This window comes from Leptosomus discolor, chromosome 7 (genome assembly GCF_034619465.1).
Source record: "Leptosomus discolor isolate bLepDis1 chromosome 7, bLepDis1.hap2, whole genome shotgun sequence".
In the NCBI taxonomy this organism is placed as follows: Eukaryota; Metazoa; Chordata; class Aves; order Leptosomiformes; family Leptosomidae; genus Leptosomus; species Leptosomus discolor.
Window position 1 is genome coordinate 20924633 of NC_141397.1, and position 27943 is coordinate 20952575.

The 27943-nt window shown below is 40.3% G+C and overlaps 1 protein-coding gene across 1 annotated transcript; it reads right to left on the reverse strand.

The window, feature by feature from the left end:
* Positions 1-1249: 1249 nt before the first annotated feature.
* Positions 1250-27808, reverse strand: PIK3R4 (phosphoinositide-3-kinase regulatory subunit 4). Its single transcript, XM_009946840.2, has 19 exons — positions 27079-27808; positions 25602-25735; positions 24853-25435; positions 22431-22565; positions 20306-20527; positions 17679-17852; positions 16386-16531; positions 14169-14372; positions 13107-13308; positions 11355-11548; positions 10186-10396; positions 8041-8206; positions 7191-7355; positions 5800-6011; positions 5397-5528; positions 4018-4118; positions 2872-2960; positions 2342-2450; positions 1250-1420 (listed from the first exon to the last, which is right to left on the reverse strand). Exons 1-19 carry the CDS (start codon positions 27806-27808, stop codon positions 1250-1252), a joined length of 4080 nt encoding a protein of 1359 aa, XP_009945142.2.
* Between the last annotated feature and the right edge of the window lie 135 nt (positions 27809-27943).

Below are 27943 nucleotides of genomic sequence, written 5' to 3' on the forward strand. Positions count from 1 at the left end.
GCAACTTCTACCTGCTGCTGTAAATTACCCAAGTAATGCAGTCTCTAATGAAAAGCAGGTGGAGTCTCTAAAAGCAGACATCCTCAGTAAAGCTGCTTTTTCCAGCAAATGCTGAGACTCTTTTTAAAAGTCACATATTTCTTGTATTGTCTTTTCAGAGAACCCAGTTCTCAAGTTAAAAGCATTCCCTGCTTCCAGTAGACACTCTGCAGAGCAGTAGGCTTCCATTTTTTTCCAGCCACACTCAGAAAATGTATGTCAAATTACTACTGTTTGCTGTCAGTGACCTTGAGTCCATCCATGGAGAGAGGGTGAATCACCTGTCTTAGGGGTAAATAACCATCTGTCCCTGTAAAGCAGAACGTAGAAATGCAGGTAAAGAATGATAGCATAAAGCTGAATAACAGGAAGACTGAAAAGGATTTGGAAATCTGAAAATCTGGATCAGACAGTGGGAGAGTAGTGAGAGAGTTTACTGCCCCTGTCAGACCTCCACAACTGCCTCTCACATGAACATTGCATGATGAAAAAAATGCTTCCTGCTGAAACCTTGTGTTTTGGCTATTTCTGATATCCATACTGAATGGCAGAGAGCACCATCCTGGTGGTGCTTTCTAGGCTCCCAGGACAGCAGAGCTTAACATTAGACTCAAGTCAAGAGCAAGCTGGATGCAAGGCCCAAAGTACAGTTGAGGATCTGACACAGGGTTAAGCTGATCTCTCCATTAACAGCCCAATGGCTCTGGCAGCTGAGATTACAGAATCACTGCAAAGGAACAATGGATATAAAGAGAGCCAAGTACCAAAGAGGGAAGCTCAAGTGGACTTTATTATAGTTATCAGAATGTACAGGGACATTAGTGCACTGATTTTTATTTCATCTCTCAAATTCAACGTAGGTGCAGACAGATGCTGAAGTACTTGTACCAGCTCTTTGCTTTTCGCACATTTAGAACGTGTAATTTTCTGAAATATCCTTGAAGAACAATGTAGGAAAAATCAGGCTAAACGATTTCTTGATAGACTGCTTGGTATTTCAAAGAAACGCTATAGATACCAAACATCTTTAATAAAAGAAGTGATTAAGAAGTGCTAGCAGGGTGGTAGGATACAGGTAACTGATTTTATCATGACCTTTATAGTCTTTAAAGTCCGTTCTATTCCATGACCTGGAAACAGTCCTTGAAAACTTTATTATAATACTATTTCTTTATTACAAATATTTACATACTGTATATTAGTACAACTTTTATTTCCACACTTTAACGATTCCATCCCTTGATGCAGTTACTATAAACCCTTGTGTGGTCTGGAAAGTTGCGATATCTGTGATAATATCATGATGTCCAACAGGGAGAGACTCTGGACCCTTCCGAGGAGTCTCATCAGTAGGACACAGTTTTTGCTTGTTTTGAATTTCCTGTACAAAAACAAAGTGAGAAATATTATTTTCTGAAAGGGAAGCATTTGCAAAGGCACATATTAGATTGTAAAAGGATCAAAAAACGCCTCTTGAAACATCCCACCCCAACATCTCCCACCCTTTAATGGTTTTCTTAGGATTACTCCTTGGTTCATTTCTTTTCATCACCCACATCTTAATCTAAACTGACATTACAGCTCTCTGACTAGGGAAAGAATGTTTCTTTTTTCTGATTTATTTCAATGACACTAACTACTGAGATTTGACAGTCCTATAGGAGTGGGGAATAAAAAAGCTGCAGCAACACATACATCTTAGCTTCCCCCGGGTTTTATAAAAACTGGTTCGATAGCATGAACATAATTAAGAACTTCACATGAAGCACTGAAACACAGATCACAGTACATAGGCAGACTAGCACTGACTTGGATTTTTTTTTTTTTTTTAACGGTCACCTTTGAAGTAGCATTCATCCAATTGCACTGAAACAAAACATTATGCTATTCAACAACTAGCAACAGTGCCCATTCCAAAAGTCACTCTGAAGGATGTAATAAAAACAACAGAGTTCTGCTACCATATTGTTTCGGCCCCAATGCCTTGCTGAGATCCTATGCAAAAGACATTCCAAAGATTGATCAAAATCAAGTGTTAAGACAATAGATTTCACTATCCCAAAAGAACACGACTGGTTTCTGCATGTAAATATTATTTGATAGTTGTTTTTGACAGAACTGGACTTGATTTTTTTTTCTTTTAAAATAACTTCTTCCTAACTGCCTGAAAAAGCAATGCTGACACCATCCATAAAAGGTAAGAGTGAGATAGTTATAATTAAATCCGTCAGGCAATTAATGTGACCCACACCACCACCCAAAAGGCAAGCAGAATAGATGTCTATCAAACATAGCAAAATACCTGAACCACCTCCGTGCCTTCAATTATCTTCCTGTAGTAGGAAACAGATGGGCAACTAGAACTACCAGCAACAACATATGATCTCTCAGGGTAGGCTAGATCCCAAAACCTAAACACAAAGAACCAAAGTCAAGTTGAGATGTTAAATTTTATCAGCTTAATACAGCTGTTTAAAAGCTGTCTTCCTCTCATGATGGAAATGAGTGGGCACAAATGCTATATATATTTTCTGCACTTGGTGGCAGAGAAATCAACATTCATATCAAGCTTACACATGAGTTGTTTTGTTTCATGCAGCCTATCAAGAACTTGACAGAAAGGTACAGATTGTGTTTCAGAGAAGCACTGAGTTTTGCACTACTTTTGCTGAGAACAATTCTCTCAGCTCAATGATTCTTGCTAATGAACACATCTTCAGCATTATTGCTGTGTCTCTTCTTAGAGCTTATTCATGCAATGCTTGGCAAAATTCAGTACACCAGCAAGGGTGGAGGGGAAGGTGTCAAACAAAAATGCTGTTGTTTTCTTACCTTATTTTCATGTCTGAGCCTGCTGTCAGTAATATGGGATTACCAGATGCTGGACTACAGTATATCCCGTGGATGCTGTGAGGAGAAGGCTAGTAGGGAAAAGGGATATATAAAAAGTAAATTATCACCAATAGCTGTTGCTATGCTTCACAAAGGGAATGCATTCTTTACCACATTCATCCATCCTTCCAATTTCCAAACGTTTCTGACAAACGCCAAGTTACTTTATTCACAGGCCACATCTTAATATATTAGGTTAAATTGCTTCCTTTTATTCCTTATGTTTCACAGAGCAATGCAACAGATTTAACTCTGGATAACACTTTTTTGGAATCTTGGAAATTACATTCTTAATGACTGCAAGTGATAAAGACTGTTTCTAACAGAATCAGGCAGGCAGATCATGCTGAAAAGCACACGGATGCTCAAATTTTTATACTATGAAGGCATTAAGGGCACGTAACAGAAAACTAGCTTGAATCACACATTACCTGTGTGCTAAGTGCATGACCAAAATGAACTCAACCTGTAATCTTTGTAGCATGTACAATTCAACTTTAGGTAGATTCCAGATCTGCATTTACAACATTTATAGAAGCAGCTGTGGTTATCTTTGTGTATGTATGTGTGTTTTAAGAAAGATATCCTAGATTGCTCCTTCCCCAATTATCTCCTTGAAGAAGAGCAACTTCATGCTTTAAACTACCAGTTAAGGGTAGTAGTGGCATTATGTTACAGAAGGAATGTGCAAAAGCACAGATGCTTACAGAAGTATGCACAATCCCAGAAACAGTAAGTAAGTACAAGATGCCACACCATAAATTTTGGCTCTGCCATAATCTTTACAGGCTTGACCAGCTCACAGGTTTTCTAAGGACATGACTGGATACAGCAAGAGAGTGACAAGTACATTCCACAGACAGTAGAAGATACCAGTGAAGATTCAGGTTCCACTGCTGTTTTACAAAGGCGATTTAGTTTTGACAGCAAAACAATTATGGTGCCAAAAATAAATGTGAGGGCAAGTTCCTGGTGCCAAACTGGCAAGGCCATGGAGACAGGTAACTGTGCTGATGCACAGCATGGAGTCCGAGGTTGTTCTAGCCCCGGCTACAGGACAGAAACAGGAAGAGAGAGAGACCAGACCTGCAGTTCTGAAAGAGGAGGTGCGCTGCTGGCCCACAAAGTGAAGCGTCGATCACCAGTTTCCATATCCCACATGGAGACTTCATTATTGCCTTGAACAGCTACAGGAAAGATATTGCCAATGCAAAAAACATAAAACAGGATGGTTGGCTCTCGCTACCCGTGTTCTACTGGCATGAGACCGAGGGTTTGACATAGAGACATTCTCCACTTGTTTTTCACAGCATTTGTTAGTCTTGCTTTAGCAGTAAAACCACATATGTATTTTGTTGGTTTTACCACCTAGTAGAAGCCTCATTTAAGAGAGTTTAAATGAAACCTGCTTTAACCTCCAACCCTTTTTAAAAGGTATTAAAACCTCAGTTTCTTCCCTAGATACTTCTCATCCTTCTTTGAGAAGGATGGATGGTCTGTTCAGCATGGTCATCAAGCACTTCGGAGATTACTCCTGGGCAGGTAAGACAGCAATCCGAAGGTAAAGAGCTCAGTAGCTACAATGTTCCACACCCATGCTTAGTGTGGGCAGCAAAGAATTCTGTTCCAAGGGATTGTTTACATGCCTGGCAGCAACCTAGCAGGCAGAGACTTTTTATTAATATTCCAAAGTGATGAACTTTGTCACTCATTTATCCTTTAGCAGGGAGGAAACAAACTAGAAAACACAAAGCTTGCTTTATTTGAGTGTTTTTTCAATAAATTTATCTCCTAAAGTGCTTAATAACTAAAATAAGAAATGAAGCCTAAGAAACAAGTAAAGTAAGAAACTCTAATTACTCTCATTTTATAGCAACTTCATCAGTTTTTTTATTGTAGGATTAGTTTAAGCAACTTGGCAATTTCAGAACGTGCTCCCGACGCAAACACTTTTAAGTCTGACAGTGCTATGTGCAGTGAGGATGAAGCAGCTGTGAGCGTACCAGATGAGGAATCTTGGGAGATTTTCAAAAGTTCTAACCCAAGACACAGCTGGGTTAGATTCAGGTGGGAATTGGAATGGGACAAGCTTTCAGTCTCTGCTCTACAGAGGCACTGGAAGCAGTGGCAGAATTCCCATCAACTTCAATGTATGTCACAATTTTGGGTTTTGTCTTTTATAACATTTTGTCCTTAAAAAGTGAAGTGGTGGGCAGCACGCAGGGAGCAGTCCTCATGAGAGCTGTACTACTCAGAAGGTGAGAACTGTGAAGGCTGTAATTTTCATAATGGCTAAATGCTACTATTCCCCTTCTCCCTCCCCCCTCTCTCTCTTTTTTAATTTCAAAAAGCCAGGAAGAGCACAGAGGCAGAACAGAAGTATGAACCTTTGGCAGAAGCTGAAATGGAAGCTGCTTTAATCACAACCTGTGGCAAGTGTGAGGTAAGTTTAAGACACCTTTTACCTGCAATTACCCAGGACTGATAGACAGGATGCATGAGCAGGCGTCTGATTCGGGCCTTGGAAGGATGAGAATGGCTGGAGATAGGTAACTGAAACCTCATGTCCCAGCATGCCATGGTGCCATTGCTTGTTCCTGGTGAGAGAAAGCTCCCCATAGTCAGAGGGATAAATATGTGGCATTTTGCTCAAATCCTTGTGCTTTGCTCTTAGGGAGATGGACTTCAGCATCAAGTACTTAGCGGGCAGAATACTTCACACAAAAGTATCAGGAGGTATTTCTCTCATTTGAGAAAAGCAAATTTAGTCAAATCAGATCAAGCAAAAGCTTGAGCTATAGTTATTGTAAAAGAAAACCAGAAGGGGGCAAGGGGGAAGAGAGAAGCTAACAAGAAATACAGGCTTACCAATACACAGCCAGCACTGGTGTATGTCCACAGCAAATGAAGTTATGAGGCCTAACTTCAAATCGTGTTTCAGTGTCCAAGCATTGCTGCTAGATCGCAAATCCCATCCAACCAGCGATCCATTAACTGTACTGTAAGCCAGTACAGACTGGGCTCCTGAATTGAAGTGATGCATATCTACCACACAGCCATCATCCTTCAGATCTAAGGACCTGGGTTAAAAGAATAAACTTATTTGGAAACAGATATGACTCCCTCCAAGTCAAAGCCTCCTTCCAACAGCTCCTGCTGAGCAGCATTTTCCTCTTCATGTCACCTCTCAAGGCATCTGCCAGAAACAACTTTCTGATTTTAGTACAAGAGATGCTTATGCTCTCTCAAGTCTCTATGCCAACAGGACCTGCAAGCCTTCTACAGGCTAGTAAAATGCTGTCACCAGCGCTTTGCAAACATAAACATAGCTCTGTGCTCTGGGTCTCTCAGCATGTTTGATATTTCTCTCCCATTCATGCTCCACGTTTATCAGATATTCATCTACCCAGAGTTTACAGGCAGGAACACACCTCTCCATGTTATACTGCCAGCGCTGTCACCAATCACTTACTGTGTGTACACACGGACACCTTCTTCAGGCACAAATGCAGTGTACACCAAAAGTTTGGTTTGCAGTTTCCATCTCCATTAGATTTGGCTTCTGTCATTTCTGAACTTAATCCCAAATAAGAGAGGACACTTGAGACACAATACCTTACTTTTACTTCGGACAGAAAAGAGGTCTTTGAGATAGTTGCTAGATTTGCTGGGGCCTGGACATGTCCCTCACTCAAGCTGGAAGATTAAACAAATCAGTGCCAAATATTCAAAAACTGCTCATATGGAGAGAGGTAAGAAGGAGCTAAAGGATCCCCAGACTCCCCTAAATAGTATCCCATGCCCCATATCTTTGCCACCTTACTGACATTAAAAGCCTGGGAGAAGAAATTGCAGGTCTGAGGCCAAACCACATATTGTACATTTGTAAACATTTATCTACTGACCTGTAAAAGAACTTCCAAAATTCCTTTATAAATATTGACATCGTAACAGAGGAGGTAAGAAACTATGAATCCCAGTGCATAAATAAAAGAATTGAGAACTGTTCAGACTGACTGTTTCAAGCTCATAATGAGTCCAGTGACACAAGAGGCACCAATAACCTAGAGCTATGAATTCTCAGCCCTGCACGGCTGCCTTTCAACCCTTTATGAAGCAGGGCAAGATCACGGATTACAGCCTTCCAGTACAGCCCAGGCTTAGCCAGCAGGAAAACCCAGAGCAAATCAAGGGATCTAATCAAGAAGCACACTAACAGCTTGAGCTCTGCAGTGAGTTTAACTGCTTTAACTACATACCTGCTTTGTATGGGATGAATTTTAGGAGATTTAGGGAGCTTTGATGCTTCAATACCAAGAAGCTGGATGGCACCATTATCTGAAGCTATAGCCAAGTAATGTGAGCCTTGGCAGAATGTAAGTGTCTTTACATGTCCTCCAATCCGAGAGTATGTCAAAATTGATCTAAAGAGTACAGAAACAGAGAGGGAGAGAAAAAAAAAAAGAGGAATTCTTTTTGTAGCACTTAAAAAAAATCACTTCTTTCAAACACCTACTTAAAACCAATGACTCTTGAGAGAGCTCTGAAAATAACGTTTTCTAAGTGTTCCAAAATCAGAAAGCAACAAAGCCTGTGTTGCCTCTGCAAGCTTAACTCTCCATCTTTGAGCCTCTTAGGCTTATGACAGTCTCTACCTGCAGAAGCACACATCTGTCTACCAGTAAAATAAAAGTCTAACCTAGATCTGTATCAAAGTAGCATATCATGCCACCTGTGTTTCAACCAGCAATACAGCTTTCCTGCATCAAACATCAGTGGATGACACAGCTAAGCATAAAGCTAGTTTGTTCCAAAAAATTCAGATAGCTTTAAACAGCAGCACCAGAATATATTTATGTATGTATAGAAACGAAATCAAAAATCCTGTAGTTACTACAACTGCAAAGCAGTCCCTTTGCACTTGCTAGTGATTTGTTTTTTCTTTTATTAACTAATTGAAATAGCAACCTAACATTTTATAGCAGCATGCCAAGGGGAACACCTTGATATCTCCAGAACACCCACAAGTGATTCATATTTTGCTCCCTGCTCCACTTTATTTCGCACTCTAAAACAGCAGCCCCCAAATCCCATAAGTTTTAATGCTACCTGGTTGTGGTGGTTTTTCCTTCCATTTTCTGGCTGTTCCAGATTTTCACTGTGCCATCATTTGAGCAAGTGGCAAAAATGGAGTGTTCATCAGAGACCCGAATGCGGTTCACTGCAGACTTGTGTTCATGAAGGTGAGCTACCAACAATCCTTTGGGACGCCATCCTACAGGGAAAAACAGAACCGTAAGGCTTGGTTCCTAACCAAATTGATTTCATAACCTAATTAGGAACACGAAAATCTCCTTGATCCCATCCACCAACAGCTATATCGGGATATAGTCATTACAGCTGCAAAGCACAGAAGGCACTGAAAACACAGATCTAAGGCATTGTACCTATTAAAGACAAAAGGCTACTTGCTCAATTCTAAACTAAACCCTACTGGCAGATCTGGGTATGAGTTTTCTTTTAGACGGGTTCCATGTACATGCAGTGAAATTACAATGAGCCCTTCTACATAGACTTTGTAGAGATACTAGTGCACAGTCCTCCTGCTATCAGCACGCAGATTGCTGTGCTGCAAATGGCAATCCCATATATGCCCAAAATGCACGTAATGAGCAACATATTTGAACAGACTTAAGTTCCTGGATTGTCTGCAGAGTTCTTAACCGACAGGCTCAGTGTTGCACTACATGCTACGCTGTCAGCCTTACATACCTAGTAAAATGAAACAACAGCTTTTCTAAATCCCACAGAAATTTACTCCAACCCTTCAAAAAGAAATTGAGGAGTTGAGTTGCCACAAAATAATACCTGCCAAGAAATTGCCAACATTTGTGTCATGTTTCCTCCTCTGAAATAAGCAATGCAGAAGTATCTGGCTGCAATTTTAATAGGCATCTACTTTAGTGAAGGCTTAACAGCAGATGAAGGTAATGAAGGACAGACCACAAGAAATTCCAGCCTAACACACAAACTTTAAATATGAACATTTTTCTGGCACTCACTCAACTTGTGTGGCAGAGCAGGTCAGCTGCTTCTATTGGGACGTATTATTTCATAGGTTGTAAAATTCTCTTCAGAAGACAAACACATGGCTTAGCCAAGCTCAAGGTTAGCTATGTTCAAATTCTGGTTGGATCGTTTTCCTGATGATTTTCTACTACTTCCCTTAAATTGACGTGGTAGCTGTATACACGCAGGTGTGCATACTGAATGCCAGATTTACCAATAGACTTTAGCATCACTGTGTGGATTACTGCAAGCCTAGCTGGTACAGCTGCTCTCAACATCTGAAGTTTAAGCACATGAACCCCCTTTAGTAAAAGCCAGTCAGAAATCTCTGTATGGGATACCCAGCAACAAGCACATGGAGCGGAGAACACCATCAGAAAATGCTGAGGACTAATCTGAGTAAATCCCAATCTCAATTTGGAGCTCCAAAACTTAAATTGTGGCCATAGGAAGATGGCTGTGATTTAAAATTGTATGTTTCCTCCCAGAGCACCGAAGCCCCAATCAGCAAAACCTGGGTGTCACTACCAGGGAGGAAGAAGGAACATGAGGTAAAAATGTCTTTCCTTCCCCTCTGAAAGCAACACTCTAGTATCAGAATACACTTGTTGTGGCTGGGCACTGTGTCACTTTCACCACTGCTGGTGGGGACAAGCTCCTTTGTAAACAAGGGCAGCTCAAACAACCCACCCCAGTATGTGTGCCACTGGGTAAGAAAACTTGGCCAAGAAGTTACCTCACTCACAGGGTGGCTGAAAATCTGGAGCCACCCCAAGCAAAAGATATTTCTTGCCTCCCAGCACAGTTTCTCCCCTTGCCCAAACCAAGCTGCAGGCTGCATACAGGATGGCAAGTTACCTGCCATATATGGGGTTACAAAGAACCCGCTTCAGAAAACACACTGGAACGGAGTGCACAACCTGGCCTTCAGACCAGCGGTTTGGGTCTGTTACTGCAAAGGTAAAGATCTAAGTTCCAGACTCTATTTCACAGGTCGTGCATGGATTTTGCCAAATAAGTGTTCTGCATAGTAGACACATTTCCTAAACTAATAATTTCCTCTTTTCCCAATCTTTGTCATTTTTTCCTTGAGATGATGTTGTTTTGACTCAAATTATATTTATTTTTTAAAAAATTATATATATATGTATATATTCATAATAACCTCAGTGGCCTGTGATTTACCTGGAGGTGGGGGCTTGCTCTCCCACTCAGCATTCTCCATCATCTGTTTGGCAAGTCTCTCCGCATTACACTGTTCTCGCTTCTGCTGGATCAACTGCTGAAGTTCAGTTTTACAAGTGGTGATGCGTAACTGGTGTGCAGATGGGGACGCTGTACTGCTCAGTACCTGCATGGTTGGTTTCCTCGGTTGAACAACTGTTCCATCAGATGCCTGTGAGAGAAAGGTACATGCCTTACGTTCTACACACAGACAAATCCTGCTCTTAAGAGTACTGGGTCACACTGAAGAAAAAAGGATAAATCCTTTTTATTGAATCAATTAGCAATGAATTAGCATTTTAAATAATTCATGCTTGCATGAAAACAATTAAAAATAGTGAAAATTATTATTTATAGAAAAGCTTAACCATTCACTTATTCTACCCTGTTTGCCTAGTCTGTTCTGTATTCTTTTTGTAGCAACTGTAATATGCCATGCACACCTCTTAATGTGACTGTTACAGAAGCAGTTACTGCTCTCAAGACAGACAGAATTACAGGTTAGCTCTGGAAAGATTATTTGTTAATAGAGGGCTTTAAAAATAAAAGTGTGAAGTGTTTCCCTCTTAGTTCAGAGTGGACACTCATTTAAAGCTAGAAGTTAATGTCCAACTAGAAACCAAATAGAAAACAGTGTTCAGTGTCAAGAGATGCCTCTACAGCCTGCAGGGCTCCTAGCCTGTACTTCTGTAGCCATTATGAAGTATTACAGGTCTAGGATGTCTAAATGCAGCTACAATGTGATACACCAGTTCCAAGTTAAAATTACGACTTCTCTTCCTCACAACATGTATCAGGGCGTGCAACTTGAGGAAAAGCCTTCCCTGCCAGAACATCTTACCTAATAATTCATTAATCCACAAAACCCCATCTCTTCATGCAAAGCATCTATTTGTTACTGAAGCTCTTCTGTTCAAGAGACTAAACTTACTTCCATTCTCTCTCAATTCCTCTTTTAAAAATAAGAACCAGAAAGCCAGCTACTCTGCTGGAGAAGATGTCAGGGAATAGCACCAGTGTGAAATAACCTCAAACACCACAAAAAGGCCACATGCCTATAGTCCCATTTGGCTTTAAAACAATCGAATCATTTCAGTTTAAGATGCAAAGATAGTATTTTTCAGCAATACCTGTGGGGAGGATGACAAAGTGGCACAAATGCCAGCTGAGGACTCTGAACGAAGTGGTTTCCCAGCCTGGATGGCTTCAGGATCAGTAGTTTGCCCTTTGGGTATTGGCTGGGAGATGTTAGTTGGTTCCAGGGACCCAAACATGCTTTTCCATTCTTCATTTACATTTGAATCTTGCTTTACATGTTTTCTAGCTATAAGCAATTGGGAGGGAGAGGGGAAAAAAAAAACAAACCCACAATCAAGACACGATTCACTCAGGCTGGTCATTAGTTTCAGACTAGATGCAAGCCCAATGTTTACATGCCAATTTATTATTTATATACTTAATAGAGAAAACCATACTGCGAGGTTGTTTAAGGCAGCTGACAGGGATTTATGAGGCAAACAGAACAAAACAAAACACAAGTGGCAAGTGCTCTGTTTACACCTTCTTAATCCTACAGTTGACTCATGCAATAAATCACTCCATTGTAGGGAAATTTTGTGTCTAGAAGGCTGCACGATTAGACTTCACATGATAATTTTTTCTTATAAGAGTTACTCCATTTCTGGCATAAAACAGGGATAAATTTGTAATAGCACAGTATACAAATTATTGTATCAAATACAATCAATTTTCTATCACAATTGCAACATCACCTGTAGATTCGAGAATTTTATCTGTAAATAGGAAATTTATGTATTTTCAGCATTCCTCTGGAATCACTTACAACTATAAAATATAGACAGCGAAATGAAAACATGGGATACATTAAATTTGGATAAAGTCAGTGAAGAAGATAAAGCCGTGAAGACTTTGCAGATGACAGTTTTAGGTGAAGTCAATCAGTTCAAATACAGACTTCATATACTAACTTTTAAATCCTGTCCACTCCTGACTCCACAGGATGCAAAAAAAAGAAAAATCCTGTACTTATGTACTTTCCTTTAAAATGACATCCAAAACATTTGCAGACTGGTATCTTAGTTCTGTAAATAATGGTTACCTGGTTTGCAGGTATTTCTGTATTTTTACATCTGAAAGCACAGAACCTATCAGTGGTGTACAGAGGAGGGCCTTACAAGCTTGACAGAGCAAAGAGGAAGCTCACTGACTGAAAGAGAAGAATTTTGAGGATACGGAGAACTGGAATAGAGTTATCAGCAAGTGGATTTCAAAGCTGAACAAGGAAATGTAAGAGGTTTTCCAAGCTGAAAAAGGAGTAGGCAACAAAATAAAATGGGAGTGTACGAACAGCTGAAGAACCCTAAGGTCAAAAGACATACTTGGTGGGTGACCAACAGCTGGCACTCCTCAGTGCCAGCCTGTTTCAGCATCACACCTAGGCCTGTTTCCTCCAGGCTACCTCAAGAAAGCCTCCTGGATTTTCACGGTTAAAGAGCTCATCGCTTCTTCAGAGAAAACAGATAGCAGAAATATAGCCCTCAATTTACACTGTTACCATGGGTCACTAGAGTCCTGGTTGTCGCAACCAGCTAAACAACCTGTGCATATTACTACTGCAAATGCAAACTAATTTAAATACTCTCATGGGCAAAACATCCCCATCTTTCACTGATCCAGAAGGCATTCCAGCACCTCGCATTTCAAATAGCAGCAGTAATTTTCTTATTGCAAACTCAGTGAGTATGGTAATAGTTACATGGGCTGAATTACTGAGAACACTTGCAGAGTAAATCAAAGACTTAATTCTCTGACCCTGAAAGAAAGGCTATACTTTATCTATACATATCACAAAATATACCAACCACGTTTCTCATCAGGCTCCTGCTTTGTTTTAACAAGATCCACTTGTCTTCCAGTTATTCCTAGAGCCGACAAGTCAATCACCCCTTTCTGACTGCTGTCATGCAGATGGCTCTGATCCACTATATTGGCTTTAGCTTTATTTGATTTTAACATAAAGTCTTTCAGTGCTAACAGTTTGTCTTCTTCCTCCTCAGTCATCCCCTATAGAATAAAAGAAAACATATTATTATTTACTTTTGAACAAGAACATGCATCAAGGCATGAAGATGCAAGAAGCAGTAAGATTAATGACTAGCTCAGAAGGGGAAGGAGAGAGCACAGCCCCAGAATTCAAGACACCAGTCTATCACTAATACAAGACTTTGGGTAAACTGCTGTAGTATAAGAATATCTTTCCTCCTCAGGAATAGGGCTAGGAGCAGTGAAAAGGCAGAATAGCATTTAGTATTGGATCACTGTCTGGTGCAATCTGCTTGCTTGTCACCTAGGCCATGCTTACAGCCCACAAACCATAGGAAAACAAAGGCAGGGGGTAAGAAAAAAAAGAAAAAACCACACACACACTCAGCTGCAGTCCTTCCTCTTCCCAGTTCTCACTACTTTGTGTGGGTGATCCTTAGCATTCCCCTCTTCACATGCAAGCCTCAACACTTTCTGGTTCCCTTTGGCTTTTGCACTGTTACTTGCACATCTGTCCCTTCAACAAACGCATGCTCTTCTCTCCAACTCAATACATGCACATCCTCTGTAACACGGATACCACCACAGATGCGTCAGAAATCCAAGACATACAACTGAAGTCTTTAAAAAAAAGGATGTATTTGGGAAATCCAAACATAAGGTTGCCCTATTTCTGACAGATCTTTTCAGAATCTTCCTTAACTCCTGAACTTTTTATCCTACAAGCATATACTGAAATCAGTGAAGTCAATGGTTTGCAGGATCAGAACCTCAGACTGGGAGTCCCTCAGAGCAGCAACTGCAAGGTTAGTGTCTGCAGAGACATAGAGAGCCCAAGAATCTCAAGCCTGACTTTCAAAGTGCAAATAAAAAACAATCACTTGTGAAAGTAGCTTCTTCAACAGCTGTGCAATGGCAGGGTCCTCTGGGGGTGGGCAGTCAGGGAGAGCACCATTCCTCTTCTTCTGACGCATCTGAAGGTGTCGGAAGAGGCTTGTGATATCCTTTGATCTTAAGACATAATCAAATATGGAACGGCTGACAGGCTCTTTAAGTACACTTAGCAGGACTATTTCTTTATCTATCTGCAATTCAAAAAGAGAGACCGGTCAACATGGAGGAGGATGATATCCATATAAACATGGGGAAATCTAGCAGTAAATGCTGTTATCTCATGTCTACAATGTTTGCACTTTTTTTTCCCCTAGACTGAAAGTCAGTAGCTGGACAACTGCAATTATTAATATAAAAATCAATATCTTCCTCTGAAGGCATGTTCTAAAAACCAGTTTCCAGCTCAGTCCTGAAGAGATGCTTTCAAACCTACAATAAGAAAAAAAATCATGTAGGACACAAAAATTATTGCACAATTGTGCCAATAATCTAGATTCAACTTCTCCACTTCCGTGAAAATATCTTTCCCTGTGTTGGTCATATCAGATTTTCTCCATTCTCTTTCCCTGTTCTCCCAGTAGTCTCAGAATGTTAACTTGGCATTGCTAGATGGGATTAAAAATTCTACTACTAGTACAATGGTATTTCAGACTTTATCTGTCTGTCCTATGTTTACCCTGTAAAAATACTAACTAGAAGAGCTCTTGCCCTGTGTCACTCAAATGACTGAGTTTCTTCCTATGTATACAAAGGAATAAGGATGCACAAGCATGTAATTAAGTAATATTCAAAAGCATATTGAGACATTAGTAAACAGTCATAAGAAAATGATGAGTTAAGGCATAATTTAGAATCATTAACTGGGGCAGTCCCTTGTAAAGATTGTTCATTACTATTAAAACAGAAAAACCCAAAAAAGTTTCTATTCTCCCAGGTGGCAATTCAATGTCTGTGTCCAGAGCACGTGTTTACACAGTGTCCTGTATGCAACCCCGATTACTTGCAGTCCCAACATTCCTTTCAGTTTAAACTTTTATTTTAGTACTTGATCTTTGCTGTTTCAAGAGTAGGTCTTAAGACGATGGAGGGGAAGGTAAGCCATATTCATGAAATAGACCCCCAGTTACAGTCCCACAGTTAAACAGCCAAACCTAATTTGGCCAAAAATTATGTCATAAATGCTTGTATAAAAGTTAGAATACTCAAAATAATTAATGAGAGATGGTGGGGTTGGGATTGCAATTCTTCCTTCACAACAGTGTCAGAAGACCTCACTCCTATAACATGCTTCTCATAGCTGACTGTCTATGTGAAAAACAACTTCAAAACAAGTCTAAAGTGAGGACTTCTCGATTACAGTCCAGCTCACCTAGTTGCTTACTATCCTTAGTGTTGCACAGCAAAGAAAAGATTTATATACTAAAATGAACCAGGAAGTGAACAAGAGAGAAATTTATCAATCAATGCCTAAAACACAGCACAAGGTGTCTAGGGAGATGTAAACAAGGAAAAATATTTTAGTGAAGTTACAACCAGTGTGGTTTACAAGAAAATGTTAAACATCTGATGCACTTTTTGGTCTAAGTATTGCAACTGTTTCTTATCTATTTAAACACCCAAGAGATGCATTCTACAGGTCCTAAAGTTATATGCAAAAATGCCTATATGATCATATTACCAGCATCATGCAGGTCATTTGTAGACATGTGCTGCTGTGAAATGACTTAACTCCTTCATGCCAAGCACTCTGCCCTGACTGTGGTCAGGTCCACAGTCACATGTGTTAGCGGGGCAGGGCTGGAATACTTAGTTTTGTAGACGAAAGAATAGAACGTAGAAACACTTGCTTCACAGCCAGCTTTTCATGCTTTTTACACTCCTCTAAACCAGCACAATATTGCAAGATTTTGATTGTAAACGAGGCAGAGAAGGGCTTGAACCAGAGACTACCTGTTGATTTTAGGCTTTGCAAAATGTTCTGCAATTTGCAACAAATTTGAGACAACAGTCTTTCAAACACTGAAGGCAATGGCTATCCTGTCAATGTCTGCCAGCAGAGATCCAACAACTGTATCGCCTCTAACCTTAATTGGAAAAAAAAAAAAAAAAAATCTACTATTCTTATAGCTAGGACCCGGCCAAGACAGACTTAAGAATTATGACTAGTGAAGATATAGTCACATTAATATTATTTCAAGTATTACCTGTATTATTGGTTGTGTGATGAAAGGATGGAGGTATGGCATTAGCTTGCAGTAGACATCAGCAATATTTAAATACTGTGCTACCACAGTGATAAATCCGACTGCACCGTAACGTATCCAAAGATTAGGATGACACAGGAAAGGTGCTGGAAGAAAATTAGACTGTTAAAATACATCACTCATATTAAAGAGAGGGGATCATCCTGTATGTGGCAGCCTGTGATGTCATTTCCTTCCCCTAGAATTACCCCCAAACTAAGCCTTCCCTCCACCAAGGTTAAAACGCTCATACTGAGAAAATTATTTCATGGACTTCACTGCGCCTGTGCTGCTCAGTTTCCTTGCTGTTGCCAAAAAGCATTTTTCCTGTTTGTTCATTTCAATCCTGAATTGTCAACTCCAGATTTCCAAAGGAGACCAATACAAAAATAAATCTCAACCTTATTTTGGACAACTACGGAGAATCCTAATACCAGTGATTTTTTTTTTTTTTTAAAAGTAAATACTTTATCCCTTCCTTCTTCCCCTCTCTTACTTGAATGGTCACTACTTATCTTGTAAGACCATCAGACTCAGAAGTCCATCTCAATTAGGAGGGGTATAAGAAGTTGTGATCAAGGGACTGTATCTAGTCATGACATATAATCACAGATCATCTGCCCCAAATTCTGAGTGCATTTGAAAAGCCATAACATTTGGAAGAAGCAGACTACATCTCAAAAGATCAGTTGGTATATTCTTTTTCATAAGTAGCTGGTAAATCTTGGGCATGTCTAAATTAAACTGATAAGCGTGATGAGGAAGAGACCAACTCTGTATTCAAAGTTCTGGTGACTTAAATGGGTTTTTATGGTGTTAGAAATAGGATGAGAAAGGATCATGTATTGTCTGAAGGACTGGATTCCCCCCTTCCTCAAAAGGCTGATAGGTAAGAGTTTGCAAGTTTTGTGTCTGATCAACTTCCTGAAGTAACCAGGAGTTTTTCTTTATAGGTCAGCATTAAGAACAAGGAAAGATGTTAAAACAGGAAGTTTTTGGACTAAGTGTTGTTTGCTGCCATCCTATATAAAATCAGAGAAGATGCTTCCAATTCGTCCACCAAAATTATTTTAGAGTTCTAGGCACAAACATGGTCCAACTAGCAATAGTTCATTAACACAATTTTGTGTAGATTCTAAAAGAGTACTATAGGTTTGCATAATGGACAGCTAAGCTGATGGTGAAGCTTTATGTAGTACTAAGAGTTCTTTTCTTAAGTAGGAAAACAAAATATTCTCCAGTACCCAAACTTACCGATATCACAAGCAAACTCATAAATATGGGGCTTTTGCAAGAGCCCCAACTGGCACATACAAGTAAGAGCATTGAGGGCTTTGTAAATGACAAATTCTTCAGCATCACTGAGACCTTGCTGAAGCAGAGGTTTCAGTATTGATGAACTTTGCCAGCCAACATAAGCAGCAACTCCTGAAACACAAAAAAAAACCTACATAAAAATCCGAAGTAGCAGTTCCTTGCCTTTCCTCACCAAAGTTTAAAATTACTATCCCACAGAGACATCTCAAAACAGATTATTAGTCATTAGAAAATAAGGAAGCTGCTTTCCATTCAAAGTTAGACCAATATTCTGAAAACTGTTTGATAAAAGCAGATCCCTGTGCCTGCAGAGATCCTTCCAGATGTCAGGCATAGATGTCAGCACATGACTGGCCAGCAGAAGTCTGAAGCAGCAAGGCAAAACCAGCAGTGCTCCTAAGGGGTCAGGATGCAGTGCCTGCATATGTACATGGAAAGGACAAGTGAGCAACAGTGAGAGGTTCTGTTAACAGGATTTTGCCTTTTAACTTAGCAGTGATTGTAATTTGAGTATCAGACTCCTGAAAAGACTGAACTGGATGCTGGACTAATTATCAGCAAGGAAAGTCTGTAACATATATTCACTCAGCCACAAAAGAAAGAATCGCTAATAGTCAAAAAGGATCTGTTAGAACAATCTTCTAAAACTCTTCCAGCCTGAAATGGCTGCAAGCTTTGCTGTTTAGTTAACTAGCCTCAAATCATTTGCCATCATGAAGCCACCTTGACCCTAGTTTCAAAAAACCAAACAAACAAAAAAATCAAATTTTAAAATATACTTCAAAATCTTAAAAAGAAGCCAAGATCAAAAGCAAAATGAAAGTAATTCCTTTGAAGCTGCTGGACAAAAATGTATCAACTGCATTGCAGTAGAAGAAGCTGCTTTCCTATTCTTCCTTTCCCATGTGAAAAGCAGCCACTGGCCCCATGAAATCATCATCTGGGATTGCTTATTTGGTTTAGATAACCCATCTACAATAGTTAATCTCTGGCAATGGTCAGGGAGACAGACCTTGCTGATCTCTCTAGCTTTACATCCACCAAGCTAACACTCCTTCCCACAAACGACTGGGCAAGTCCTCTAATCATTCTCAAGAGGAAAAAAAAAAAAAAAAAAAAAAGTTTTTCACTGAATAGCTCAGGCTTATTGTTGCTATCGTCATATGTGGTACCCAGCATAGACCATAACTGCCTCTGCTTCTAACCCAGTTATCCGCGATTGATAAATCCCAGAAAATTCAATGTCTTCCCATCAGAGTCCACATTAAACATACAATAGCTTTATCACTTTTACTCTAATAAGGTAATAATCCATATACTTGCTCATGTATTAATGCTGGGCTCTGCAAACAGTTGGTAAAAGGAAGAGAGGAAAAAGGGAGAAATAGCACAGGTAAGAGAAATCCTCTCAGTGGCACTGCTACAGAAGGGCATCCACCCACAGCCACAGGCAGCAGTGCCTGCGCACACTTCAGCACAAGTTAGAGAGCTCAGTTCTAAAGATGTGCGAAAGCCTCAAGTAAAACTGTAAAACAAAAATATAAATTTTGAACTTTATCTGAAGTCTTCTTTGGAGGTTTTGAACAGATAGTGGAAGACGAGGAGGAGTTAAAAATACAGGTTACATGTCTTACTTTTACACTTAATTGCTCACATCCCTCTACATGTCTTTTGCAAGAAGCCAGGCCACTGTGAGCCGTAGCTTTGGCTACCCCATTGCTCCTTCTGAACAAATTCTGACAAGTTATTAGCATCACATCTTGGCAGGGTTTGCCAGCACAACATTTTTGCTGCTTCCAGTCATAATGGAACATATGCCTACCATAATGGACCTCCTGAAAGGTTGATCATGCTTGTTTTTCTTGCTATGCACCTGAAGTACCATTTTCCACCCCCCAGGTACTGCAATGGGAAAGTTTTCTTGACCCGCAAATCCTGAGCACTGACTCAGCAATACTCATGAGGAATAATTTCCAACACACATGGAACATTAAGTATACTTAACAGCTGATGTTGTCACTGGTAAGATTTTTGAAATTGTTATTAAGTTTTCTGAGCTGACAGAAATCTTTAAGTGAGGTTTTAAGGTGCTAAAAAATTTTTTCAGATTGTAATTTTAGCCTATACCAATGCACAGTTTTCATCATATGAACAGGTCTACTGAAGTTAATGGGACCATTCACACATGTGAAGGGATGTGTCTACCAGACAGCTTGCAGAAACTGTAGTATTTACTTGTCATAATTTAGGTTTTTGAGTTAGTGTCTTTAGCAAAGACACAAAAAGAAAAAGCATTTAAAGTTTATTTTTTATGTTAATCTAACCTAGACTTCAATGCCTCAGTCTCATTTGTATCAAGTATTTGGACTAAAAGAAAAATGTATTTGTGTTCATATTATTTCATCTTCACTCGCTAAAAAAGAATTACACCCAATAATTCAGCAAAGTCTTCCTATAAACTACAGAAATCTTTATAAGACTGTTAAAGGTTTCCAGAATATGCAAAAATTAACTTATCTATATTATTATCTCCCTACTATGTTTGGCTGAAACTAAACACTTACCAACAATGCTGTCAAAGAAAGCTCCTCGAAGATGCCAGTCATTCTTATCATTTAAGAAAGTGATCATATGAGACAAAAGAACATCATTGGCTTTCTGACGTCCAAAAAAGACACAGAGACGTGTTATTCCATTTTCCATCAGTGTTTGTTTCACAATATTCTCTGGGTCACTTAGCAAAGTCACAACTTTCTGCTGGACCATTTCATGCAAGGCTTGCAACTCTGCAAGAGACAAGACAACAGGATGAACATTTGGGTTGGCGAGAAACGATACATGCATGTGTACTACCTGCTGCTAAAGGAGTTACACTGATAGGCCATCCTGAAGAACACTTGACTCAGTAAGACGCGCAGCCCAACAGAACCTCAACAATTCCAATGACTGGCTTAGCGAACACTTCAGACTAAGCATGGGGTGGTGGCAAAGCCAAAGAGTATAGAAACGTGAAACGTTCTTACCAGATCAATATATTCTAAACTTGTCATAACTTCACCTAAGATGATCCAGCTCATTATACACGTAGGTGAAATGCAGATGTGAAGAAGCATCAGAATGAGTCAGCAGCAACATTACATAGTAAACAAAATGCTCCAAGGCAGTTCTGGTTAGATATGTTCATCTGACTATCAGTTTCAAAATTTGTGAACTGACAATAGATCAAGAGTATATTTTTAGTTAGGTAGATAGATTGGCTTCATGAAGGATACAGAGAGGAATAAACAACATTTGAAAAAGTGAGTACTTCCAATTTCATTAAATATCAGCAATTGCCCTAACAATACCAACAAAAAATTTTAAGATGACCTTGCATCTTCTACTCCATGATGCAACTAAAAAAATATTTCTATTAAATGGAAATAACAGAATTGTTAATGTACTGGCTATTATTGAATGCTGTACAAGGAAGGTTCTCAAACAAGTAGCACAAAAATTTCAGCTATTGCTGAAAGTCCCAGCTTTGCGGGGGTGATCACCATTTGCCTGCAGTCAGAAGACCAGCAAATTTACTTTCTGTCAGTCACATGAAAATGTTGCCTTCTGAGTTCAAACTTCACATGCTTGGTTTCCAAAAGGGTAAAAAAGAATAGAACTATTCAAATGTCTTTCTTCCTTGCATTACCTCTTTCACCTTCAAGCTATTTTGAGGGATAGGGGACAGTATTTCTTAGAAATACAGCCCATACAACGGGGCTTCCTCTCTCACTCCTCAGCAATGCTGAGCACTCCATGCCTTACGTGAAGGAACTTGAAGGGGATTTTTTATGTTTGGTTTTGGTAGGTTGTGTGTTGTTTTTTTTAAAGTATCATCCTGCAACTAGTGAAGGAATAATTGAAACATGACTTTTTCCCTAGCAAATGGGGTATGCATGGTACGTTTACCAATTATGATTAGTCACAGACTGATCTACTTAGCCCAAAAGAGAAAAGACAGTTTTCAACCACAAACTCTTCCCAGCTTAGAAGACTTGCCCAGCATTGTTCCAGACATCTGTACCTCACTAAATGGCACGGGAGCTGACACACGAATCACTTATTACCATCCTTCCTTCCCAAGGGAAGGAAAAAGAAAAGCCATCCTCAAGATTTTAACTCATTCTCTGTGCTACAGTTACAATAGCACAGATAGCAGTGTTACTGCCCAACGGCATCCATACATTGAGCATCTTCAGGCAACAAGATAGACAAGAATTGGAACAGAAAGGGAAGAATGACTGAAAAATACAGTACTAGGGTATGCTAGAATTTGACAGGTTTTTCCAAGCTAATGCTGCCTGCCACTTCAGTGGAAGCAGTATTTGGAACGCAGCCATGTTTTCGCAGCTGACTTGTTTACGGGACCATGAGAGATATGCAACCAGGCAGCCAACATCACAGTCAAATACCTTGAGAACTTTTCAAGAAGACGAGTGTGTTCATTTGTATACCTTTTTGTCTTTTACAGTGTTCAGAACAGAGGTGTCTGTTCCTGTGTGAAGCTGTAACACACACGCTTTGATACTGGTCAGGGCAAAGCATTTAATAGGAAGGCTAAGCTTCAAAAGATGAGGAAGATCAGTGCTAAATAGGAGCTTTGACCCATGATCTGCTATTATAAGCAGGCAAGGTAAGTAGAAGCAACATTACCTGTGTCATAGTTATCACTAGGGTGAGATGTTTCATCCATTTCTTCACCATTTGGTTCATTTTCCATATTCAGATTTTTCAGCTGTACTAACTCCAGAAATCTCAGAGCTGTTTCTGCCAACAACGCTATGTTTTCTGCAATGGAAAACATTCTGGTTAAGAATTGTTCTACTTTGACAACTTACATCAGTCTGATGATCCCCCCTGATGAGAGATGACCACTGACAATACCAGTCATGATGGGCAAATGGGATTGAAATTAGACAACATGCTCTGGTCAACCCCCTTCTGTTGACCCTGACCTCAGTGAAGCTACCAAGTACCTCAAATCACACAGTACTTTTATCATGTAAACAAGTGGAAAAATTGTAAGGATATCAAGGACTAATTTCAGTCTCCTAGAACTAGCCCTAAATGACACATAATCTCGGGCTAATTACTAAATAACTTGACAGAACTTAAAGGCCAATTAACCTGAATTAACTAACATGCCCATGTGATAGACACAAACAAAACAACAATGACAAACGACTGTGCCAAGATACGTCTCCTAGGGAATAACAGGGTTAGCCTTGAGGGCTGGATTCCACTTCTAGCAGATTGGTCCCCATATCTATCCACGCAATTTGGCACCGTTCTGCACTGTTTGCAAGCTGCTAAAGCAACTCAGGCTGTATTATATGGGTCAGGCCACTGCTGACACAGGAATAATCCTGTCGAGGCAGAAGTCCCACTTAAGCAGCCGTTCTGAATGTCGTCCAAGACAACAGCAGCGTGCCAATGGAGCCTGTCCACCATCCAGACCAAATCCCGTAAGTCACCAGCCTGACCACTTCCAAAAAGTGTGCTATAGTAACAAGTTAACTCATGAATTAGACTACTTTTAAATATACATACATATTTGAAATTTAAATTGTATTCTTAAAAAGAAAAGCTATTTGAAATTAAGGCAACTTAATCAGACTTAACCATCTACAGTTCAAACAACCTTTTCAAATTTCAGAAAATACTCTAGCTGTACTCAGTTTGAAAATAAAGTCAAACCACTCAAGACAGAGAGAGCCTCTGCGTAAGCAGATGCACTGGAGTCTATGGGTACTGAGACCTGTAGCCTTTTTGAACTTGCAGAAAAGGAGATCGCATTTTGCTAAATAACCTGAAAAGGAAGAAATTAGTTCAGCTTTACTTTAGTTCATTTAAAAGTTATTTATAAATAGACTACAATTTTACAAGATTTGGTGGGGTTTTTTTTCTAATCTACAAATAATGAGGCATGAAAAAATGGTTCTCTCATAAAGCCCTAAATGTAGAAGATCAAGGTGACCAACAGCAATTGGCTCTATTAATTAACAATACATTGTCTTCAATAATTAATTTTATCAGCTTAGTAAGCCAAAGAAAACATCACCCGGGCCATATTAAACTGAATTCTGCATTTATAACTTTAAGAAAAAAACAACCACACAAACAACCCCCAAACCAAAAAAACCCCAAACAACACACTTAAAAATATGCTAGTCATAGCAAATAAGGGTACATGGTAAATAGCAAATATGGGCATGGTTACAAAGCTTCTGCCTGAATGAGGCAGAACTTGTATATCTGAGTAACATACAAAGAAAACATCTGCTACAGTGTAAGCCAGTCTATTACATAGCAAATAATGTAATTTCAGCCCCTGAATATCAAATTTAATTTGGTGGGAAAACAACTCTGAAGCATAGCAACACACTGATGCTTTAAGTTAGTTTCATATTTACTCAGTTCAATCAGGCCACTCTAAGCAAACAATCTGAGCTAATGAAATGTCAATTAAGATAAAGTAATAAAAGCAGCAAAGGGTTGGCAACCTCAGAAAGCCTTGTTCACATACTTAGCTACACAAAGACTGCTTGGACAAGTACTTTTCTTCATTATGCCCTTGCTTATCCAGGGAATAAAGCCAGGGCTGCTTCCCTGAGCATGAGGCTCTCGACTCTGACCCCCTACCTTAGCTGTGGACAGGCCTGCTGTGTGCTACATCCAGGTCCTAGCCCAAAGTGCACGTTCATTCTGCAAGTTGCTTTTACATGCACAGCTACAGAGAAGAATGAACATTAATTTTTTTAAAAAGTTAGTTCATCCAGCAGAGAGCAAATACATTTTGTCAACTACTTAAAATGTAATTATTTACTTCGGATACAGATCTACACTGGAAACTCATCTGTTAGTGTAAGTCAACTCATTAAGTTGCTGCCACCACCTGTACCAGTTAGCTGAAGTGAATACAGGTGTCTTTACCTGCAGACATTTCTGAGACTTCTGGGGAGATTTACTGAAATAGAAGCAGCAAACTATGTGATGATTCTGAGCAGAGGAGAAAAAAAGTTAAGGAAATACAGAAAAGCCCAAGATTTGGAGTTTTGACTGGATTTCCTCTTACCAGCATACGCAAGTCTGACGATGGTGGCTTCATCCTGGGCCAAGTGTGCAATGCCTGGCAGAATGTATTCTGGGTAAATGTTAATATCATTGCGTGGCACTTCTTTGACGAGAGCAAGAACTTTAGTTAGTGTCCTCACAGATTCTGCCCTCACCCTGGGCACAGAGTCGTTGCTGAAATGTAACAGATAAGGAGTAATACGATCCAGAAGAATCTCTACACTTAATCTTGGTGCTAAATGAAGAATCAGTTCCAAAGCAGCCAGTTTTGAATCACAGTATTTGAGAGTCTGTAAACAGGAAGTTATCACAGACACTAGAATAACCAGCCCATTCTCTTTTGTCTCTCCCTCGGCTTTCTCTGTGCGATCATGCCCACAGAGATTGTGAATGATGTTGTCCAGATCTTTACGTATGACCAATATACGCTCATCTGCCGATACAAACGTTTCCTTGGCAAACTGGGCCATGTAAGGCTGAAGAAAAGTGTAAAATATTTCAGGAAATGCATTGTTACGTTGCTGTTTCAAATAATCTTCAGCTGCTAAACGTTTATCTGGCTCGCGATGGACCATCTGAGTGACCTTGAGAAAGGCAGAAGTAGGAGGGAGCGGGAGAGAAAGATTAAAGGTTTAGACATTTGTAATAAAAATTAAAAAAAAACAACCCACAAACCCAAACAATAAGCTATTTGTCACCAAAGTGCAAACAGACCACGCAAATGGTTCTAATGCTGTAGTCCATCCTTACCAGCTCTCTGATACTGCGGTCTTCAATTTTGTTTAGGACTTGATCAGGGGAAAAGTGGCCATTTCTATAAGCCAAAAGCTGAGATAAATCAAACAAGGGTACGCCTTCTGTGAAGAGCTCTGCTATTACACAGCCTGGGGAACAAAAAAAAAAAGAAAAAAAAAAAGAAAAAAACCAAACCCAAAGAAAGATGTCAGAGGATTATAAACAGATACTTTGTTTTCTATATGCACACAAGAACCAACCCTACATGACTCTTAAGCTCGATTAAAATAAGGCAAATTTGTTGCCAAATTCACTTGTGGAAAGGAGATAACATATCAAGCTCCAAAAATCTGGCTTTTACGCTTGATCCCTGAAATATCTCCCAAGTATTTTATTTCAAACACGCCAACAGCAGAGGAGTTTTCAATTAGGAAACATGAGGCAGTGACTTCAACCACCTGCCAGCTGGAAAATACACCACCAGAAAAGGAACCCACATCACTGTCACGTGGAAGAAGAGTGCCAGTAAGTCAGCATGGATTGGGCAGTAGGTCAAAACTAAGCAGTTGTTCTACAGAAGATAAAGAAATAACCTTTACTTCCACAGTGATGCTGGGAGACAGCATATATTCACTCACACAAGCTCATAAGCACAGTGAGAAATAACATGACTGCCACAGCCCCCCTTTGTGTACATGACAAACATTCTCTTCAAAGGACCTGCTCCTGCAGTCTGGTCCCAACAATCAGCATCTTGCTTTACCAGTGAAGTGCCCTGGAAGTTTGGTGATAAGAGCAGCTTGTAAAATGAAGTAGCCATTACCTTTAAACTCAGATTTTCAATCACTTTAAGGAAGGAAAGAAAAAAAAAAAAAAAAAAAAAGGCCAGACTTATGGTTTTCAAACTTCTCAGGACAAGCCCAAGACAGGCTCATTCCCACAGTCAGACTCTATCAAGTATTTGTGAGTGAGACTATGACAGGTGCTTACTTATCCAACTTGCTGCCTGTGGGGAAAATGAAATGAGAAGGGGCTTCTAAAGCCAATATTGCCAAATTGCCCTGAAAGCTGGCTCAGTCCCCAGGCAGCTGGACCCTAGGTGAACACTGACTGGTTCCTCTTCTTGGGTCCCATGAGGCATACACTATGTGTCCCCAAAACCTCAGCCAAAAGATGATGGTCTGTGGCTTGCAGAACCATCTCTTTCTCAGGGCAGAGTTGAGCCATAACAGAACAGTCTGAGATTTCCCTCCTCAGATAACATGGTGATGTGCTTAAGTTCTGTAGCTTACTGTACTGTGTCTGTACTTTTTCTGTGAATGAAAGGTTTGGTGTTGGGTCTTGTGCTTAAAATAAACAAGTTTTTCTGCATACTGTTCTCTAAGCCCACTGTAAAAAAAGAACCAAAAAAACCCACCCCCAAATAAGCTTTTCTGCACCCTGGGACACAATCAGAAACACCACACTGGTATCTCCTGATGGTTCCAAGTACCTGCGGAAAAGATATCCATTGCACGTTTTAACTCCCCTCTTGTTCGCTGATTGCTATTTGCCAAGTCTACCAAAGGAGTTGAAGGGTCCCGCATGTTTTCCAACTCCATAGCAAACATACTGCCATCAACAAAGCGCTCGGGAGCGATGTAACATGTTCTCCTCCGTGATGTGTCAAAGAAATAATTGAAGTCAGCAGGATTGTCTTCAGGAAGATAAGTTGGTTTAAAACTGGCAAAGTCAGTTAGAAGAACCCAGTTCCAGCTGGTCACCATGATGTTCTCTGTTTTAATGTCCCCATGGCGGACTCCAGATTTGTGTGCTTGGTCCACCGCAGTCAGGATCTGGAAAGCGATCCACCTTTTCTCAATGTTGTTCAGGAATGGCCTGGTACTAATTCGATCATAAAGGTTGTCCCGTACGTACTGTCTGAAAAGCATCGCAGCCTTCTCGGACAGGGTGGCTTTCTGGAAGGGAAGGCAGTTCTGTGCCGAGTGTAACCTTATCTTCAGCTCCTCCAGCTCCTGCTTGTAGCTCGTCAGGGGTAGGGTCGGATCCTGAATGGCGAACACCTTCACGACCACCAGCCCCTCCCGGTGCTTGGCTCGGGCGACCTTGAAGAAGCGGGTGCTCCCCAGGCTCTTGTCGTATTCGAAGTCGTGGATGTCCGAGAAGTAGCTGTCCACCGAGAGGATCTGCGAGGGGGCGATGCCAGCCAGCTGGTTCCCCATGGCGGCACCTCCTCCCGGGCGCAGGCACCGCACCAGGGCTCCCCCGCGTCAGCCTACGGAAAAAAAAACCCACAACGTGTATTTCACACCGGCCTCAGCCAAGCATTCACTCCGCTCCCCCGGGCCCGGGCCCGG